The sequence below is a fragment of the Pteropus alecto genome, unplaced genomic scaffold (assembly GCF_000325575.1).
Source record: "Pteropus alecto unplaced genomic scaffold, ASM32557v1 scaffold13, whole genome shotgun sequence".
Lineage (NCBI taxonomy): Eukaryota > Metazoa > Chordata > Mammalia > Chiroptera > Pteropodidae > Pteropus > Pteropus alecto.
The window spans coordinates 3,950,903-3,974,097 of NW_006434373.1; the positions used below are offsets into that span (position 1 = coordinate 3,950,903).

Consider the following 23,195-nt stretch of genomic DNA (forward strand, 5'->3'; position numbering starts at 1 on the left):
CTTTAGACTCTGACTTTAGTATATTCAAAACGAGATGCAGGACCCTCTCACATGAAAAGATTTCTCTGCTGGTGTTTGCTATCTTGGTAAACTGCACCATATCTCCTAACTTTTCCAAAACAGAAAGCTTGGAGTCATTTTTAAATTCCCTCCCCTTAATTCCTACATTAAAAACATCAACATTGCTGTTGATTTCACCCTCAAAATATATAATCAATATATGCTTCATCTCCATCACTATGACCCTAAACCCACAATCACTTACCAGGGTTTTTTATACAATGTCTTCCCAAAGGCAGTGCCTCCAGATAGGTGCCTCTTCGATTTTACTCCACTGCTGCCCCCAGTGCCTCTTGGATAAGGTCAGGTTCCCTCTTTGTGCTTCCATAGTACCATTTACTTACCACACCACAACCCTCACTGAAAGCTAAGATTTGATGTATGGCATACACAAAAATTTAACATAAATATATTAACGATGATACACTGAGAAATGAATTAGTGTTTATGCTCATTTTTCATTTTCTCTACTATACAAGAGTATCCGTGTTTAAGACCAGAGACCCTGTTTCTCTTGTTGCTCACGTGCCCTCAGGAGCAAGCATAGCACCTGGCACATAGTAACAATTATAGCAACTATGTGAGGAGATGGATGTGTTCATTAACATGATCGTGGTAACCATGTCTCAAAGTATACTTACATCGAGTCATCATGTTGTACACTTAAATATATACAATTTTGCTAGTCAATTATACCTCCATAAAGCTGAAGGAAAAAACAAAAACCAAAAAACAAAAAACTAAGGAGCTCTTGTGTTCAATGGCCACTCGCAGGGCTTGAGAGCCAGAGTAGCTTCCTTCAAATTCTTAGTCTGATTAGCCCAAAAAATATAGCCTTAGGTAAAATCCTGGATGTTTGTCCAATTTCTCTGATCAACTTGCCTTGAGATCAAGTGAGATAAATTAAATGGGATAAACAATAAAATATGCCCACTGACTTCATCAGAAAGATGTCAAGTGTTCTTGGCAAGGGCCACGCTGAGGGGTGTGAGTGGACAGAGCCCAGACTGCCTGATGGAAGAGTGACCAGAAGGTAACAAACTGGAGTCAGCAAAGCATACTGTCCTCCTGAGAAGCTCGACAATGAAAATTAGAAAGACAATAGGGTGACAATTAGAAGAAATAAATTTGATTTATTTTTCTTATTTTTTTTAATTAATGGAAGATACTGGGACAAAACTACACAGTCGAAAGTAAAGGCTAATAGAACAACTGAAAATAGATGAGGAATGAGATATCCTTGGAGAGGTGGTAATCTAAGACAGGATGTGGGAAGATTTAGCTTATAAAGGAAAACAAACACCTTTTTAAGAATGAAAGACTGAATAAACAGAAAAAAAGAAAACAATCACTGGTTAGGTTGTTAGTAGGAAGTTGAAGGCAGTAAGCCTGAAGACTTCAATTTTCTCAGGGAAGCCGAAGTCAAGATCAACTGCTAATAAAGAGAGTGAATATTGTATACATGGGTATGTATATAAAAAGTTAATGTACATAAAAAGTTTATGTACATGGGTATGTACATAAAAAGTTAATAATGAGGCTCTCAGCTCAGTTCTTCTGCCATAGTTCTTATTGGAAAATCAGATTTACTTGGAAACATTTGGATTTATAGCTCATTTCTAGGGAAGAATATAACCTCCTAAAATAGCCAGATACTCTGTGTCCTAATCTTCAACAAATCAAAGTAATGGAAAGGCTTTTTTTTTTTTTAAATAACTAAAAACATAATTTTTATAGTAGTATTTAACCCAGGAATAGTCTAAGCAACTAATGACTGAAATCTTGGAATGATTTAATTTTGATCTATCAACCTAAGCCATCTAACACAAAGTAAGCAATATGTTTTTGAAATATCATTTGCTATTTCAGTTATGACAAAACGGTTAGGTTCCAGTAGTTGCCTGCAGCACTCATTAAAATGATCTAGTTTCACACTGCCCATTAGACACAGTCCATGACACACTTCATCCAACATGCAATGAAATTACTAACATTAGATGTTCAAACACAAGAGGCCAAGGATCAAGAAAACTGCAATTCACTGCAATTTCCAACAATCATTCCATTGCTACTGACATGAAACAGTGATAAGAAATTACTGAGCCTCACTTAATAAATGACTATCCACTTGTTAATATTTCCTCCTACACTTGATTTCAAGGAGTGAAAATATTTAAAAAGGTCTCCACGTAATATGTAATAGTAATAATTCAGCAATTAACTATTGTCTGATCCTTTAAAAAATAAAACTGATTAAAGTGACATTTTTTCTTTCAGTTGTCATTACTCATTTCTTGAAATTATATATAACAGTAAAATTTATTAAATGGTTCCAAGGACATGTGAGTATCAAATCATATACTCCCAATATTTTCAATAGGAGAGAAAAAAAAGTCTGAGGTAATCAAGAACACAGGTAATCATTTTTCCCAATATAAGTATCATCCAGTGTTTTACTCAATTAAATTATTTTTCCTTCAAAATAATTAACTCTAAAATAAAAGTTATTTGTTTCTTAGGTTCAAATGTAATGAACTGTTTAAATATGCAGATTCACCACAGCTTTAGATCTGCTAACTGGACAGAGTAATTTAGCAACTGTGGCTACATTGCAAAATTAAATGCAAAAATTCAGATCTAGCATGATATAGATAAATGAAAATTTTTAATCCAAAGTAATATCAGAAAAGAAGTGAGAACTGAGCTAGGTTATTCCAAGACCATTCCCTATGAAATCACACGATGCAAAACAGGAAAAAAACGAGCTTATTGTTCCTCTCCCAACAGGCTAGTGATAGAGCAGATTCCGAAGATATTTTACAAGCATTTATTCAAGTCATAAATGCATTGATACAAAATGCTAGAAATATATATGGGTATCTATGTATGTGAACATATTAAAATAAATATGGCAAGGTTTTCAAGAGAATACAACCTGACATACTTTGAGTTAATCACTTTTCAGTCTTTATGATTTTACTCTTGAATAACAGAAAAGCTTCTTAAAATCTGAAAAATGAAAATTACTGTGCAATTATTTTTTTAAACTAGAAAATAATCTGAATTATAGAACATTAACGATTGAATATGGCATAAATTAGAAAACATTTTTAAAATTGGGTAATGTAGAATGTAAAATTAAAAATGTATGTATGTGAGATGCTAAAATAATCAATAAGATAAATGAAAAAAATTCTCAGTTAATAAACTTTGTATAATTATAATGTAAATTATATCATACATAATTATATGATATATAATTATATTAAACATAAAAATGTTATGCATTAAAATATTATTTTACTAAGAGCCAAAACACTTAAATTTGGGATTCTACTCTACTAGATAATCTCTCTGATATTAGATTTCTTTTTATAAAAGTAAGGATTATATGTTAAGTGCATTGCTTATGTCATAGAAACACTTTCCATTCCCAGTGAGATATCTGTAAAATTTCTAGGAAACTGCAAAACCTTATTCAACTATATGATGGAACTGTAAAAACGATAATGAGCCTTTTTTGTCTAAATTTTAAAAACGTATTGTAGGACTCCATCATTTTTGACTCATCCCAATTCCTAAAACGTACTGGGATTAGAGATTTCTATTTCATAGTTAAAATTCTAAAAAGTTTCAATTGTTTTGCTTAGTAATTAATACAGTCAATCCTCTGATATATTCACATATTCTACATTTGCAAATGTGCTTACTTGCTAAAATTTATATTATACCAAAATCAGTACTCCTGGTATTTTTGTGGACGTTCATGCACCTGCACAAAGTAGTGAAAAGTTTTAGTTACCCCTGTGTGGGTCTGCAGCTGAGGTCCAACAAGGCGACACTCTGACTTTTTGTTTCAGCTCTCACAATATAAACAAATATTCATATTGCAATCTATTTAGCATCAAATTTTTTCTCTTTTTGTTGTTGATGTCACTGTTTAAGATAGTTCCCAAGCATAGCGTTAAAGTGCTAAGTGTAAGAAGGCTGTGATGAGCCTTACTAGAAAATGCGCATGATGGATTAGCTATGTTCAAGCATGTTTTATAGTGCTACCAGTCATTAGTTTGATGTTTATGAGTCAACAAGTTAAATAAGGTGTCATTAAACAGAAACACACATAAAACAAGGTTTGTACACCTCTATTGAAGAATACATTGTGACCCTAGAGGCTTCCAGAAACGTAATACTTTATTTCCCCTAGGAACAATGATTTGGGATTCGCTAATTCAGTGTTTCTGGTGATTTTATAGAACATAACTACCACAAATAATGAGATTCGTCTGTAGATATAATATTTCTTAACTCCCCTCGCAAATTCTAAATAATCAGGTCAGAAGGTTGTATTTTAAAGGGAAGTGTATAATATTAAAATAAAATCATGATCTTATTCATCCACCTTGGGGACTTTTAGCTCTGTATGAATTCTATCGTAAAGAATGTTGCAGCAGATAAGAGAGGTCAGGGGTTCAGGTTCTGAAGCTGGCCTCCATGGGATCAAATCTTGTCTATGTCACTACTATCTGGCTTTAGGCTTGTAGATTAGCCTCTCTGTGCATCAGTCACCTTGCCTATACTAAGCAGAAAAGGCTAGCACATATATAATCAGATTTTTGATGACTACCTGAATTAATAATTATAAAGTATGTAAAAAATACCCAATGCATAGAGAAGGCTGCATAAAAGTTCATTATTAGTATCTGTTAGTTTTGTAGATCATTTGGCAAAAGTACTGACAACATTCACAATATGCCTACTCGAAAACATAAAGTATTTAGAATTCAATTAAAATAGTAATGTTCAAATGCTGTTTGGTATGTAATGGTAACGCACACGCATATCTGTACTTAACAAAAACTCACAATAAATAGTTATCTTGAAAAGACAATGAAACTTTTTAGAGATAATGATTTCCTAAAGAACTTGAAAAAATGTAATTCAAATATATTTTTCATTCATTTTTAAGCCCAACTCCATGCCCCTTATTCTAACATTCTTCTCCATTTCAGCAAACCCAAATTCCAACCCTACAGTTCTCAGATCGAAAAAGTGGAAGTCATTCTTGACTCCTATTCCAGTCCCACACCAAATAATGAAAACTTGATCTTCAAAATATACAGATGTTGGCCGCTTGTCGCCACCTCCACTATGTCTAGCCTGGACAATGGCAATAGTTTACTATAAGTGTTTCTCCATATTTCCCTTCCCTTTGTCTATTTTCAACAGAGTAGCCAGAATGATCTTTTTAAGGGTAAATCAGATCATGTCACTTCTCCACTCAAAACCCTCCAAAGGCTCCCTTAATCACCTGGGTTAAAAGTAGATGCTAACATCTCTGCGACAAGCTTGATTATCTCCACTGTCTCTCTGACTTCATGCTCTTCCCTGACTTCATCTATTCTACCTGAGTTGCACTGGTCTCCTTGCTGTTGCTCAAGCACAAGATGATTCCAACACAGCTTTGTACTTGCCGTTCTCTGCCTGGCACATGTTGCACCCACATTTCCACCACGCTCACGGCTCAAACATCACCTTCTCCATCAGGTAATCTCTTAATGCTCTCTAATCCTTCTTCTTGTCTCCTCCAACAATTCCCTTTGGTTGACATGCTATATATTTCATTCGTTTACATATGTTTCTGTTTCTCCCCAGTGGAATGGAAGCTCCAAGAGACAGGGATTTTTGCTTCTTTTGTTCCCTGATGACTCCATTAGTAAAGAACAGAAGGTATTCAAATATTTATTGAATGAGTGAATGTGCACAGTCTCTCTTACTCATCAATAAACTTTGGAAAATGAAAAGTATATTGGACATGAAGCACTAAATGCACAATTGTATTTAAGGAAAATAAATCTCAATTTTGAGGTTAGCAAGAACATATTTTTATATTAATTATAATTTTTATGACGGTGTATTTCATCATTTTTTAAAAGTAAATTATTTCTATGGATGGATGGTGGACTGGCTATAAGACAGTGGCAATAAGGCTACTCAGACTTGCTTAATTCATTAATAAAATTGCTTGGTGGTACAATTATATTGTTTGCTTTTGTTTGTTTTTTTCATTACTCTACAATGTTAAATGTCTTTTTTATTCACTATGTAACACTTGGAATATAGTAGTCACTCAATAAATATTTGCTGAATGAATGAATAAACTATAATTTACTTGAAGGACAAAATACATTAAAAATAGTTGGTGATCAACAAATAATAGTTAAATGGATGAAGACAGTGATCAGTATATGAAGTTCACTATATAGCACTAACTAGGAGATGTATAACTTTCTATATGAGGTCAGATTATTCTATGATGTGAGAAACAGCATTACAGGACCATGAAAATATTGTATGACAATTATAGATTTAACTCTATGTTTATACATTAAATAAAATCAGTTTATATTTCTCAATTCTGTCTAGTAAAGAAAAGCAACATTATCGGACACTGAGACAATTTGTATGCTAAAGCAAGCACTTCTAAGTATAAGTATAGAATGAGTAGGATGAAGAATTCTAGAATATGTAAAAAGATGAATGGGGCCATAAGACACTTTTTATTATGCATGAGTTAATGATGGTAATATTAAATTCAGCCTGACTTGTAAAAAGTGCCATTCTGCCACTCATTTGTTTATCTATGTATTCAACAAGTATACATTGAGTGTCTATAAAGTGCTGGCACTGTTTTTTAACAAAAGAATGAATACATGTCTGAGGAGCAATATCATGGTCTAAGCTATAAATAACTCCAATATTATACTTATACTTAAAATTTTCATTTTCATATAAATAAATGTTGCAGACACTTCTTTACTAGATGTAAATGAGAAAAAATTCAATGCAAGCCATTATCTCCTTATTAGTTGGCTAAAAATTAGGAAAATTAATTTAAAAACAACAGCAATTATCAAACCATTATAGTTAGGACTGACATGTTAAGAATCAAGACATATAACATCCAAGAAAAAAGCAAGAGAAGAAGAGCCTGGCCTATAGCTATACGATTTGGTTTATAAACTATGTGGCCCACAACCCTCATCTCTAATTATCTTATAATTCCAGGAAAATAAGTGATGATATATACACACATTTTTTTCTCAACTGAAGTATTACATGTTGTGAAATATTATTAGATAATTATGTAGCCTTTTATATGCCATTAAGTCTTCAAATGGTAATAAACTAAACTGCTTTACTTACTAATACGAGGAGCAGGACAACATCAGGGTTATCACATGCACAGGCAATGTGCATTGGTGTCCAAAAATCTTCATCCTGGTGGTTGACATTGACTCCTCTGTCAATCAAGATCTCTGCAATGAAGGCATTATCATACCGAGCACACTGAAAAAAGAGGGAAAGGAAATATAATATTATAACAAACTACGACAAGGTTTATTCTAAATTTCCATGGATAGTAAACTTCAATGCCAATTTTAGAAGCTTAGAGGTGGAGCTAACCTGGGAAAGAATATATTCATGTTTCTCAACAAATCAAGAAGGAAAGGGCACATGTAAGACCTAAGGGGAAACTGAGTCCATGGACAGTGGAAAGAAAATTAAGAAAAAGGGGCAGATATTAAGGAAAAAATATTTTGCCACTTGGTTTCTCCTCATTTATAAATAGTATTATCAGAAAATCTTGGATCATTTATCAGAATTATCTTTCTAAAATACAGATTTGATCATATGGTCCTTTTGCTTTAAAACATGTATAGTTTGTCATTGCATAACATTGTATTTGATAAATATTCTATAATATACTAAATCAAAACCTCCAGAAACTTATTTTGTTCTTAATTTTTACTTACTATTTATAGTTAGAACTCATCTTAATATTATACATATAATCCAGGGCTGGCTTCATGGGTATATGGTCTATACAGCTGTGCTTAGATGCACTTGGTTTAATGCTCTGCTGTCATTATCTTGAATTTTTAATAACTTTCGTAGAATCCCACATATTCATTTTGCACTGGGCGGTGAAAGTTATTCAGCTCTTGTATAAGTCTTTTTCACATTTGTATCATATGCTATATCAATGTCAAATACATATTAGTAAAATTAGTAAAACATTAAAATAAAAAAGACCTACTAATGGGTTAAATACCTATCCATAAAATATTTAGGTTGTAAATATATGCTTTTTATAGTATTTGGATGCATAGATTTCCCTACCAAAAAAGAAGTTACAAATCAATTCTACCACCAGAAGTACTGTCTTATCAATGTATCCATCCTTTCACTAGATAGTAAAATTAAAAACAATTCATTGAAGGACTTCCACTTTTGAGTAACAGAGACTATACTTACCTTCTCACCTGAATCAACTAGTAAACACACACAGTTATGGCCTCTGAGAGCTGGGAACAAAAAAAGCACCCCTATTGTTGCTATTGCTCCAGGCCACTACCTTGAAGGACTTCCCAAGCTACAACAAGGAGGGGAGAACCCCAATTAACCAGGGCCACACAGGAGGAGACTGAACTGAATGTCCAGAAAAATCAAGTTGGCTAGAATGCACGAGAGCAGACAGTGCAGAACTTCACACAAAAGGAACTTCAAAGGTCTGCAGACACTCCCGTCAAGTGCTCAGCTGAGTCATCATCAATAAATACATTCTAGGAAACCACCCAAGGCCAAAGAAAGAACCTCCTGAAAAAAAAGAGGACTTAGAGCTTATAAACTGCCAGAAATAGTGCCTATTTCCACCAACTAGGCTAGAAGCTTCATAATTCATGGGGCGTTGGGTAATATACAATGTCTTTTGCCTCCATGGTAGAAAAATATTGGTCCTAAACAAAACATTGCTCTGTTCTCACCTAAAATAATATTAAATCCAAATTCAGAAAGGATCAAACGATATCCAACTAACTGACCTAAAACAGAGCTCAAGATTATTTACAGAAATACAAAAATATTCAGTACCCAACAATGCAAATTTTACTATGTCTAGCATCCAAGAAAAAATTTCCAGATATACAAGAAAGCAGGAAAACAAGACCCACAATGAGGAGAAAAAGTGATCAATGTAAACACAGAATGATATGCCTGTTAGAATTAGCAAATCTGAGTGTTAAAACTGCTATCATAGTTATATTTCATATGTTTGAAAAGCTAGAGAAATTATTGAATATAGTAATTAGAAATATAAAAGATATTAAAAAGTCTCATATTTAACTCCTAAAGATGAGAAATACGATGGCTGGAATGAAAAGTATACTACTGGCTGGGATTAAAACAGACAACATATTACAAAAGACAGGATTATTGAATTGGAAGACAGTAATACAATTATGCAAAATGAAACAGAGAAACGACTTTAAATAAGTGAACAGAGCATCGGTGAGCTGTGGGAAAACGTCAAACAAACTGACACTGAACAGTTTAATAGCACGGAAATGGGAAGTATGTAGATATATTCATGTTTTTATTATTATTTAATTATCTTTAAAGTTAGTAATTAGAAGACAGTCCAATTTAGAAAATTAGGGAAAAGATTTAGCTGATACTTCACCAAAAGAATAAGATATATGACTTGTGGTTCACAGTCATAAAATGTAGTCATTGAAGAATATTCTGATCTTTCTCCATTACCTGATAGTCTCAATAATGTACAATAAGTACAATGAAAAATTATGGTGCAAGTTCCATATGGAGAAAGATATGAGCAGGCATCAGTACTGGGATGCTCAAAAACAGCTGGGGCAATGTCAAACATGAAGTTTAAGGGATTAGTTTCAGTTTTGAACTAAGATCTTTGCTTATCTAACGCTCCACATTGCATGTAACTATAACAAAGGGTAACTTATATCAGCCCTGATGATGTGAACTGTGACATCATTCATAGGAGCTGCAGGTTTGAGTACAATGACTGATAAAGTTGAGAACCAGAGTATGAAAACTCAATAAATCATTTCAGAATTTGGGGTCTGGATCCAATTTCTTTTAGGAAATTCACATGGAAGTAATTTCCATTCTGCTCTCATTTTTTTGATAGCTCACTGCTATCAACAAGGATATGACCTCCTTCTTCTATGCCTGTCAAGATATCCTCAACCTGTACCTCAGGAATCCTCATTTACAATTCAAAGATACCCACGGTTTGGCTTTTCAGTGTCTTTTACCAAAAAAAAAAAAAAAGAGTTAATTAGACACAGTGCTGAAAGTGATATCAGGCCGTCTCAAGTAATGTCATTTTTAGATTCACATTTCAGAGGATTATGAATAATAATTTGACAGCAATAAATACCTTCTAATAACACTTGTCTGAAAACATTATGATGATTGAACATCCCTTTTACAATAATCTTACAATATTATTGTTAGACGGGAAACCTATTTCTCCCTAAAAAGAATTTTCTTCAAGCTAGCAAATGTTCCTCCCAATTCAGGTTGTTCATGACTTCAACCAAATTGTAGCTCAGTTTTGGTGGCACTTTATAGCACCAGGAACATGGCTTAACCACCACTTTGTCACCCTCAACAGGACTTTGACACCACCAGTTATCTGCACTTGCAGCATGGAGCCAAGTCTTCCAGATGTTCCTGTCACTGTCCTCTACCTCTCAAAGTGCCGATAAGGACTAGCTACATAATTTGTGGGACTCAGTACAGAATGAAAGTATGGGATCCCCTATTCAAAAATTAAGAATTTCAAAATGGTGACAGCAGAGCATACAACCAAGCATGGACCCTTCTATGCACAAAGCCCTATGTGACTGCATGGACCACCTGCCCAGAAAGCCAACCCTGAGATGCCAAGCCTCTTAATCAATCTACCTTCCAGGTTCCCTGAAGTCCACACATTATTCTTTCTCTCATTGACATTATCTCTTTGCTTCCACTCTGTGCCTTTGTCTCTCTGCTTCTTGCTGCACTGTTCTCTGTTCACGCCCCTCTCCACTACACATCCGCCAAGGAATTTCCCAGGAACAGCCTCGTATAGGGCATATCTCTCTCTGCTATGATTAATCTTCTCACCAGAATTTACCCTTGCAGTTTTTGTCCTTTTCTTATGGAAAGGCAAAGAAGGAGGGTGGAGCTACAGGTCGATGCTCGGATGCTCTGGCGTGGGTGGTCAGGGCAAAGTGCGGACAACTTTCACATACTATTCTTGTTAACATTTAGACCATCTTTATAAAAAGACATTTACTTAGACATTTTTCTCTAGAGTCCTAGTATTCTACCTCTTTTCAAAATACAATATATACTCAACTTTAAAGATATTAAGCTGTTAAACTTCCTCTACTACAGTAAGTTGCTTATTATATCTGCTTCTTACAGTTCCTGAGACTTTAGAGAAATGTAAAGTCCAAGATCATCCTTGTTAAGAGCATCAGATTTCTCATAAGAGTTGGAAAGCGATTAAAACATTTAGAATGTAAGTTCCTAATAAAAACAGTCCTATTTTTCTTTTAACTTCTTTTATGATATGGAACACACATGGTTATTATTTTTAAAGTTCAAGCATTATATAAAAGGAAAGAGTAAAAATGAAAGACCTTGTCTCCTTCCCCCAACCTGAGTCACTGTTAAAATTTCTTATCTAGTCTTCAAGATTTTCTCTGCTGATGAAAATGTATGTATGTATGTACGTATGTACGTATCTTCATCCCTTGCTCCCTCATCCATCTGATTGTGTACTATATATACTATTCTCTAACGTGCTTTTGATGTTTACCAATATGTCTTGGATGTATCTGCATATCTATCATAGCTCAATTATTTTTTAAAATGTTTTATTAAAGTATAATTGGCATACAAGATTAATTTTAGTTGTACTACATAGTGATTCAAGATTTATATATCTTATAGTGTGATCACCGCAGTAAGTCTAGTAACCATTCATCAGGGTGAAAAATTACTATATTATCATACTCTTTATACTGTACACTAAATCCCAATGGCTTATTTACTTTATAACTGGAAGTTTGTACCTCTTTTTCACACATCACCCACCCCTCTCTTTTAGCAAATATCAGTTTTTCCTATGTATCTATGAGTCTGTTTCTGTTTTGTTTTGTTTATTCATTTTGTTGTTTTTAGGTTCCACATGAGAGCAATCATATGGTATTTGTCTTTCTCTGACTTATTTTACTTAGCATAATAAATATACTCTTGGTCCATCCACGTCGCAAAGGATGAAATTTCATTCTTTCTTTTTTAACTGAGTAATATTCCGTTGTACATATATACCAAATCTTTTTTATCCATTCATCTATTGATGAACACCTAGGTTGCTTCCATATCTTGGCTATTGTAAATAATGCTGCAATGAACATAGGGGTGCACATATCTCTTTCAAATTAGTGTTTTCACTTTCTTCAAATAAACACCAAGAAGTGGAATTGCTGAGTCATGTGGCAGTTCCATATTAACTAGTAGTTACTAATTAAAATTCTAATTTTAAAATTATGAGAAATCTCCATACTGTTTTCTATAGTGGTTGCATCAATTTATAGTCTAACCAACAGTGCACCACAGCTTCCTTTTTTCCGTGTCTTCATCAACACTTGTTATTTGTTGGCTTTTTGATGATAACCATCCTGACAGATGTGAGTTGGTATCTCATTGTGATTTTGATATGCATTTCCTAAAGATTAGTGATGTTGAATATCTTTTCATATTTCTATTGGTTACCTGTATGTCCTCTTTGGAGAAATGTTTATTCAGGTCTTCTGCATATTTTTTAATTGAATTTTTTGATGTTGAATTGTACGAATCCCTTATATATTTTTGCTATTAACTCCTTAGTGGACATATCATTTGCAAATAACTTCTCCCATTCAGTAGGTTGTCTCCTCACTTTGCTGATGATTTCCTTCACTATGCAGAAACTGTTCCGTGTCCATTTGTTTTTTTAACCCATGTTGCTCCATATTTTTAATAGCTGCATGGAATTCCACTGCTTAAACCACTGTATTTGTGTTAAAACTAGAATTCACCAGGAAAAAAAAATTCCTATTTCTAATGTATTTCACTTAAGCTTCACTATGGTCTGCTGCTGTCAAAGGACCAAATTAAAAGAATTTGTATTTCACACTCCATTCAAGTGGGTTTTATTCCCAGTAGGAGCTCCTTCTCAATAGCTCATTTATTAAAGGCCATGACATAAAACCCTGGATGGCAGTTTAGAAAAGCTTATGTGATCCTGTTTCCAACTCCATAAATATCATACTTTTCTTAAAGAGTTAAATCTGAGTTTCCATCTATATTGTCCTGATGAGATGAAATTCCTGGAGTGCTCATATTGTTACTTGTTATTATTTCCTTTCCATCTATAATAGTACCTGACACCTGCCTTAGGTTTGATACCTGAATTATTTAATGTAGGGTACGTAAACAGACACATTCAGATGTATTTGTTGAAAATTTATTACAAAAATAAAACTAAACATTTTTTTTGCCAAAAAATATTAACCCTTTCTTAAAAACCTTATGTTTAACAAATATCAATCAGTAATAAGGTGGATATTGTTCATCCCCAACATAAAAGTTCTTGTGGCATTTGTAAGAAAAATCTCCTACAGAAATTGACACTGAGTCAGATATTCAAGGAATAATAACTGAGTTAAATAATTGAAACTCAGAAATTACAACAATTTCCACAGCTTATTCTGGATGACTCACACAAACAAATGCTGCCTTTTTCTCAAAGACGTTAATCTAAGAATATATAATTAGAGCTTCGGTGCTGATAAAGCATCAGGCTTCCTAATGTGGGATGCCTGAAAGGTAGGGCAAACCGCAGAGCAACCTACTCACACTTGTCATTTTAGATGACTAAATTACTTTTTTCAGTATCTAAGTCATTTTGAAGCCCTGTAATTTTGTCTCTCTGGCAACCTGCAATTTTTCATTTGTTTATATTTACTCAGTAACCCCAGGAAAAGGAGACTCAGCGCTGAGCCTATGTTCCTTCAGCCGACATCAGATTTTCCTATATGTATTTCAGTTCCATATTCTCCTTCATCTTAGTCTCACAACCTACGTCTAATAGTATAAAAACGCAATATATTTGCATTGGATCGAAAGTTAATAATATGTTTCCATCTACCTTATCACTTTAATCTTCTCATTTTGTTTCCAAAAGAATCTAGGTAAGTTTTATTTACATTTATATGAGCTGGACCACAAGCAGAGTATATATAAAGTTCATTGGAGCGATAAAAGACAACTTATACATGTAAAAGAGAGGATGATTGTCTCATACTCTATAATTGACACAACATTGCCTTGCTTATTTGTTGAATACTATTCATTTTCAAAAGCATCTTCTTTAAGGCAGAGATTCTAACTCCATTTGCGAAAGATTATTTACAAACTATAATGCAAGTAATTAAGAAAAATAAATTTATTATCCAGACTTCTTGATTTGAAACACATCATTTTTCTGATCATTGGTCAGACGTACATTTTGCTACTGAATTTTGAGCCCATAACTGATTCTCCTTTTCCTTAGTGTTACCCACATTTGCATTGGTCTTCACAGTTCTTACCAGATGGAGCAAGGACCCTCCTGAGGAAACGGGAGTGTGGGGGTCTGCCCCCTCTTTCAGGAGTAGAAGTGCTGAAAAAATGAAAGAGGAGAAGGGAATTACAGCACATCTTTCTTCCACACTCTGAATTGAATGTTGTAGCATTTCATTAATATCTAAAATGCAAACAGCCATGAAAGCCAAAGACGACACATTAATCACTATTTGACCTCATTTCATGTATTTACGACCGACAGAATTTCTTTTCACACTGAAACTTATTCCTTGGTTTGTCAACATGATTACCTATTACAGCCATGTAAATTATGCAAAAAGGGGAACAAATTTGTACAGTTTACTATTTCAAAGTACCTAGTTTACATATCTTATATAGAACAAAATAAATAAATAAAAAGAAATAATTGCCTAGGCTCAGGTAGGTATTAATTCCCTTAATTTTTAGTTTTTAAACACATTAGGGCCCATTGGCTTAAAACAATGAAATTTACACTTTGCACATTAAACTTCCATTCATGAAATTCCCCCCTTGGCTGTGCTTACACCAGTCTCACAAAGCATTATGGGAAAAAAACCTTTTATACCTAAATTACTAATGTCAAATAGATAAAAACATATGCCAATTTTCAGAATAAATGCACAGCTGGAAAGTGACCTATGCTTACATTTGAACAGCAAAGGTGAATTGGTAGGTACATGGAACGACACAGACATTTTGGGAGATTGGCAGTATTACATTTTCTGCCTCTTAGTGGGCTACAAGACCAGCCTTAAAGAGGCTCAACAATTACCCAAAGTGCTGTAATGGTTTCTCTTAATAGCAATATCATAATTTTAATAAAAATCCATAAATGCATTTGCCACAAAAATAAAACTGAAGCAACAGGTACTCTTTCATTTCAAACTCATGCCTGCCTAAGCATAGCCTTTCCTTTAATTTTTCTCTGTCACTTGGAATGTTACCTGAACGTACCTTCTTTTCTATAGTACCTCGAACCTTGTATGTGCCCCAATATCTAGACTGTTACCATCTTCCCCAGTTCTAACTGCATATCACAGAAGATGTCCTGGATCTTGGCAGACGTAGTCATTTCTGCAGTTTCCTCTCCGTGAAGGCCATCTCTTCAATAATGTGTTCAGTGGATGTGAAGAGGGAGGCAGATCAGCCCCCTCGAGGAAACATGAAGGTAATATGGTGACAGCAGAGACAGTCCACACGCAGACCACTGTGTCCGCCTTACTGCCTATCTTAAAACTAGAGCGCATTTTATTCAAATCTCCCTTCCCCGGGAAGTCAGACATATCTGTGTACCATCTGACCAATGGCAACACTTGACCTAGACGCTTTGATCTTGTACCTGTTCACTACAGTTCCCCAGAAAGCAGTTCCTAAAGAGAAGAATGCTCACATCTGCCCGAGTGACTTTCCTTCGGTGATAGTCTTCCTTCACTTAAGAATTTAATTCTTTTCAGAAACTAAGTTCTCCTAATGTTGGTAGTTTGTTACAAAAATTACCGAATCAGCTGTAATCTGAAATCACATGGTGCCATCCACTTGCTGACTTGCGTGTCTCCTTTCTCTGCCATTAGGAGAAAAATTCAGGAAGGAAAGGTCCTTGAAAAGTAAGCCCTTGGAAGAAATATCAGTAACTTAAGATGCGTTGATGATATTATCTTACTGGTGAAAAGTAGCAATGATTTGGAACAACTTCTCATGAAAGTGAAAGAAAGAATAAAGCAGGACTGCATCTGAACATCAAGGAGACAAAAATCATGACTATGGGAGCAACATAAAACTTTAACATAGACACAGAAGACATTAAAATTGTTAAAGGTTTTCTTTAACTTGCTTCAATCATCAATTCAAATGGAGACTGCAGTCAAGAGATCAAGAGAAGGCTGAGATGTGGAAGGGCAGCAATGGAAGAATCACCAAAAAAAGATCACCAAAAGCAGATGTGTCATTATAGACCAAGACCGAGATCACCTATACCCTCATATTCTCAATTACTATGTGCGGATGTGAAAGCTGGATAGGAAAGAAGTCTGACAGGAAAAAAAAAAGATTCATGTGTAATATAGTGTTGGAGGAGAGCTCTATGGACACTCCAGACCATCACAAAGACAAACAAGTGGGTCCTAGAGCAAATTAAAGCAAAAACATCGATGGAGGCAAAAATGACAAACTAAAGTTGTCCTACTTCAGGCACATCATGAGATGCCAGGATTCTTTGGAAAAGTCAATAATGTTGAGAAAATAGAAGGCGGCAAGAAAAGAGAAAGACCAAATACTAGATGGATTGACCCCATAAAAGAAGCCATAGGCATGAGTCTGCAAGAGCTGGGCAGGGCTGTTGAGGACAGGACAGTGTAGACATCGCTCATTTCAGAGCCAACTCAATGGCTCATAACACACACAAGATGCTTTCTGTTCTTTTCTTCACCGTATTCCTGAGAACCACCCTGTTGCAAGGTATGTAGATATTCTTTCTTGCTCCCTTTCTCCACTTCCCTCTATACATACATATAATAAATGAATGCACTTCTTGTTCCCTCACATACTTTATCTTTAATTTTAAAAAGTCCATTCAAGACAACATAGAGTGCATTAAATATGTTTACCAATGGTTTCTTCAGATAAATAGCACTTTCACGTTAACATATATATTTTTATCAAGTGAAATTATACATCTTGACATAACTAATATGAACATGGTACTTTACAGTCTTTATAGCAAAGTATTTGTACAAGTCAGATCTCACTACAAATATAGTGGGAGGCAGATTATATTGTATTCATTAAAACATTAGTTAAATGTAGTAGTATTTTTATGTACAATTCACCATGAACATGTGTAGTGAATTACAATAGTATGAACAGTGATACGCCAGTCTTGTGGTTAGACAAATTTAAGTGTGAGGCCTAGACCCACTGGGAAAGCTACCTAAACTTCTCCATACCTCAGTTTACTGTCAGTAAAATAATGGACAGTCATTGGACTCATGTCATAGGGGTACTGTATGAATTAAATGAGGCAACATATGGAACATGCTTATCCTGCCTCCTAGCACTTTAAGGGTCACTAAATGATTTCTATTAGTATAATTACTATGTCATAAAACCCCATAATAATGTATCATAAAATCCATATCTTAAGATTTATTCTGAATTTTCTCAAAACCCTCTGATTATTGAATGTTGAATTTAAGTATAGGATATAAGCATTGCAAATTTAGCAATATTCACTTGAAGGATGAGTGTGCAATTTATCAAGCAGGGAAGGGAGTGAAGAGGACAGTGTACAAGGCAATGGAAGAATAATGAGCACAGTGAAGTGAACCGTCCGTTAGCAATGGGAAATTGTGAATTGCTTGGACTGCATTGTGGAGGATATCGTACATCATGCTGCAGGATTTGGAAGTCATTTTGTGGCCAACCAGGACCACCACAGGGTTTTAAGCAAAAGAGGGGAATGATTCATCAGATAAGCACTATGGGCTGAATGTTTGTGTCCCACCAAAATTCATACGTTGAACCCAAATCCCCAATGTAATGGTATTAGGAGGACACTTAGGGAGGTGATTAGGTGGAAATAAGGGAGGTCTTGACGATAGAGCCCCCAAGATGAGATTAGTGACCTTAAAAGGAGATGAAGAGTCTAGAGTTCCCTCTCTGGGTCACAAGAGGACAGAACAAGAGGACATCATCTATAAACTGGGCAGCTGGACATCACCAGAGGACAAATCTACTGGAGCCTTGATCTTGGAATTCCCAACTCCAGAACTGTGAGAAATAAATTGTTGGTTTAGCAATTCCAGTCTACAGTATATTTGTTACAGCAGCTTGAGCTGACTAAAACAATAAGAGAAGGCACCACAAAGGCTAGAGGGAGTATCTTGCTCATACTTTCTGTTTAAATTCTGAATGGAGGTTCAGGCTCAATCCAGGGATTGGGAAGGGTGGCTGCAGTGAGGGTGAATGGCTTTGTTGCTGAGATTATGAATGAACTAATCAGCCTGAGACTTACTGAGAATCAGAGCCACACTGCAGAGGGGTCTAAGGCAGCACTGATAGCCAAGGTGAGGCCAAGCCACCAATTCCAGGAAAACCAGTTTACAAGATGCAGAACATGGATAGGTAATCTCCACAGAAGCATGGTAGGCCACAGAGGTGTGCTGGGAATGATAAACGGAGACGATCAAGATGTCTGGATGTCTGGATGTTGGATGGATGGATGGATGGATGGATGGATGGATGGATGGATGGATGGATGGATGGATGGATGGATGAATGAATAGATGAATGGATGGAGTGATGGATGGATGGATGGATGGATGGATGGATGGATGGATGGATGGATGGATGGATGGATGAATAGATGAATGGATGGAGTGATGGATAAATGGATAAATAGATATGCGTTTATGAATTTATAACACTTTTTACTGATATAAAGGCTATGTAGCCCATAATTTACAAATACACAATACTCATGAATTTCTTATAGCCAATTAATGCTCACAGAATGCTTTTGATAATTTTCACTGAACTTTGTATCCACAGACAATCTATGGTTACAACTAATAAATATGACCTTGATATACTGGTTGATATTTTCATTGACATTATGACTAAAGGCAAGTGGTCAGCTAACCATGGGCAGCAAGCCAACTCCATCCCTGCCCTGTTTTTGTACAGCCTTTGAACTAAAATCGACTTCTACATTTTTAAAGGGTGTATAAGGAAGAAACAAAACAAAACAAAATCCAAGAAGAATGTGCAACATAGACTTTTTATGGCTCTTAATGTTTAAAATATTTACTACCTGGTCCTTTACAGAAAAAAAAATGCTGACTCCTGAATAAGACTAAAGTGAAACAATGAAGTATAACAGAACATTACTTATTTATCAATGACCTGAGTGACATCTTTGCTGAATCAGATAATAGTTTTTGAATAATGTAATCATATTTCATGACATTTTGGGGCCTGTTCACACCATACTGGCTACTGACACATTTTTAAATATACCTGGCTTCATTAATATTTATTCCGTCATTTCATCAAGTCTAAACAATCAATAGGACAATAAATCAAGCTTTGATTTATAGCAGTATTCAATTTCGGTGTTGTAATTTTCTCACCATGGTTAATCTCAAGCTACCAATGTGATGTCATTGAACCTAGTCAGGAAAAGATGTGACATAGCTCACCATTATGTGGCATTTCCACCACACAGACACCAGAGACATAAATAACTTCAATAGCATAAATGAGAGAAAAATGTAGTAAACTAATTAGGAAGCAATGAGTTTTGAGTATTTATTACTTTTGTTTTAATAAAATCTACTTAGTTGTAAGTTTATATACTTTCGTTTTTAATATAGTCTTTGCTTAACTATTTCACAACCAACTCACTAATTCCTGAAATTTTAACAACAGACTGTCAGGGGATGTAGGGTAAGCTCCAGGATACTACAGGATGCAGCTGCGGGGTAGAGGAGGAACATCGTCCAAGAATGTCCAGGAATAATAAGGACACTACACCCAAGAACTCCCGAACTTCCTTCTTGCCACACTCATTATGATGAATAAGCCCCAGCCCTTCTTTCATCTGACCAGACATCAGCCTAGAGAGAAAAGGGACGGGAACAATTTGAGCCATTTGTTTTCTCGTAGAAAAGAATATTTTCCAAAAGGGCTATTTACATTATCAGATAGAACTAAATCAGAACCACTAACTGGATATTGGCCAGTTCACCCCTGGATACCACAGGAGGGACTCGACATCCTAAAAAATCAACAATTAACAAAAGGAACATGTTCTTCACATATACAGACTGTAGAGTGGCTAAATTCTATACCTCTGCTAAGGGTTAAAAACTAGACATTGTAAAGTACCTAGATATAAAGATACAATGGAGAAAATGCAACTTGTATAATAATTCATTGAAAATAAAGAATTTTAAAAAAGAAAGGGGCACATCTTTATGAAGCTAACAGACATCAAGCACTTTTCTATGTACTTAGGGTCTGACACTGCTCTAAATACTTTAAATAGAATAATTACTTTAATTCTTTCAATTCTACAATGTAGATACAATAATTATTACTGTTTCACTAAATAAGTAAACCGAAGTTTTACTCTGATAGATCATGTGATATTTCAAGCCACACAGTAGCATTGTGGATCTAGTACTCAAATGTGGACAGTATGACTCCAAGAACTGTGTTCTTCACCAAGAAAAACAGTAGGACATTTGACCTCTCCTATCCCAAGACAGTTGAAGGTGACTCTCCAACTTTGAAACAACAACAGGAATCAAGATCCATCTTAATGCCCTCACAATTACCAACTTTGCAGGAAATTACCCAAATTTAAGTTAAAACACTTTCTCCAAGAAAGATATGGGTTTATAGCGACCTTGTAATAACATGATTCAAATTACCAGTCAAGTGAAAGAGAATCATTACTCTGAGTCTTTCTGTTACAATAAAATCTGCAAGGAAACAGCCTAAAGAAAAACAGCCATCTGGAGACTAAATAGAATAATGAAGCTGAGGCTTCCTTTTATAGTGTGACTGCTTGGAACTAATTCAGCATTTATTGTATATTTGTGGCTACATCATCAAGCTGCCACAGAACTCATCGAAATGATTTGATTTTTAAAAAGAAACAGTCTATATATTTCAGCTATTGGGGTGAAAAATGGACTAAAAGAAATCATAAAATTTTGCCAAGGAGATTTATTAGAATAGGCAGTTGTCCCCAACTGAATGTTCCCACCATTACCAACAATAACCAAACCCAACGGTCTACCTGATAATGAGCATTTGTTTTAAGTCTCTAGGTATTGCCATGATTTATCTGTGTTGATGATATATAGTGCACTGACGATAGTAACTTGATAGCAATTTGATGATAATAAATGCTTTGGCAATCATATGAGCTGGTATGGACATTTGATTGCACAGCAATCCATGACTACTCTCACACAATTCTCATGATAATATTGGGGCTCTATTCATAAAGATTTTACATTTAAAATCAAGAGAAGAAAGGAAGAGTGAAAGAAAATATAATCATGGATTCTAAATTGTGTCCTTAGTTATAAGCACTGAAAAAGGCATTTTCTAGAGAAAGAGAAAAGACAACAATATATGGTAAAATGTTGGCAATTGGTTGACCTGATATTTTCCCAACTCTTCTGTAAGTTTAATTTTATTTCTAAATAAAAAGTTACAATCAATAACAACAAAAAAATCAAGACAATGTCATTTTTTTCTCCTGAATCAAAGAAACATCAATGTGAAGGCTTCTAAAAATGTAGATGTGAGAATTTCCATAGTCCTCTAAAAATGCTTTAAAAGGTGTATCTTATCCTGTCAATTTGTAAATAAAAGGAAGTAGAAAGCAGGGATAGAATTATGTTATCAACACCACGAAAATGTCCATATGTACAGGAATGCTGCTTAAAATATAGATTTCCTGTCCTATGTAGAACTCAAATTCTAGGATGTCTAAGAGTGTCTAAGAATGGCTCAAGGATTTTTTAAAGTATATTTTCCTAGTTCTGTGCTTCTTGATCTTTTTTTTTCCGTTATTCTCCACCCCTTGCCCCACAACCTTCACCACGAAACTGTAATACCAGATAAAAGTATATTTTCCTAGTTCTGTGCTTCTCGATCTTTTTTTTTTTTTCATTATTCTCCACCCCTTGCCCCACAACCTTCACCATGAAACTGTAATACCGGAGACATTCTGTATATCCGCTTATGTATTGTGGCCTTGTGAAAGGCAATAAACCATTGTTAAAGCTAAAATTTTTCTCCCCCAAAACCAACTTTTCCACCTTTGGGGATACGTTTGCCCTTTTTAGAATCACACCCTAGTCTCACTTTCAGTTACTCTGATTCAGTAGTTTGGGTATGGGACCTAAAACTATGCATTTTAAGAAACACTCCAGGAGATTCTGGAACAAATACCTTCAGATAACATTATGAGAAAAAGTGCTAGGATTTTACAATCTCAGAAAATTACCTCTGAATGCCTCTTTTGGAGCAATAAATAAAACTAGTAGTGACAAAGTTAACAATTCATGATAGATCTGTTCCCACTATCTGCCTTTGAGAGTCAGTCCCCTACTGCTGTGTATACCATAATATCCCTCAGAATGCACAATTTATTCTCGGTAAATACATATTTAGCTAAATTTACCAGATCTAAACCTTGATTTAGTGGGATAATATGAGAAGAGAGGGTCATAGTCTTCCTAGATGGTAAAGCCTCAGGTCAGGACACATCCTGAGCCTGGGACAATGATTCTCAATCCTCAATAAGCTTTATAACAGCTAGTAGATTTTTTAAAAATGCCCGAGATCTGTCACTGAATTCTTAAATTCAGTCAGTCAAGGGTGTGTCTATCTATCCACATGTTTTTAAGGTCAAGGCACCCCAGTGATTATAATACTGGGCAGCAGCGGAAATCAGTATCCAAAAGGCTGTTAAGCTTGTTTCCATTACAGCCTAGTCATGATCGTAAGAAGGTCTAATAGGTTTGGAAGCTCACAGTGAGCATCTGCCTGAAATCTGTACCCAGGTAAATTTCTCAGTTACACCTTATGTGGTTGCT

At 35.0% G+C, this 23,195-nt stretch overlaps 1 protein-coding gene across 5 annotated transcripts in view; it reads right to left on the reverse strand.

Moving 5' to 3' along the window:
* MYO16 (myosin XVI) overlaps window positions 1-23,195 on the reverse strand; it is a 516,601-nt gene that overhangs the window by 336,811 nt on the left and 156,595 nt on the right. For 4 of the 5 annotated variants that reach the window (XM_006909366.3, XM_015587388.2, XM_025045002.1 and 1 more), the window contains 2 exons: window positions 14,565-14,635; window positions 7,264-7,407 (listed from right to left, as the gene is read on the reverse strand). In XM_006909366.3, coding sequence (XP_006909428.1) covers window positions 7,264-7,407; window positions 14,565-14,635 — 215 coding nt within the window. The remainder of the gene's footprint in view (window positions 1-7,263; window positions 7,408-14,564; window positions 14,636-23,195) is intronic. The other variant, XM_025045004.1, reaches the window with a different exon arrangement.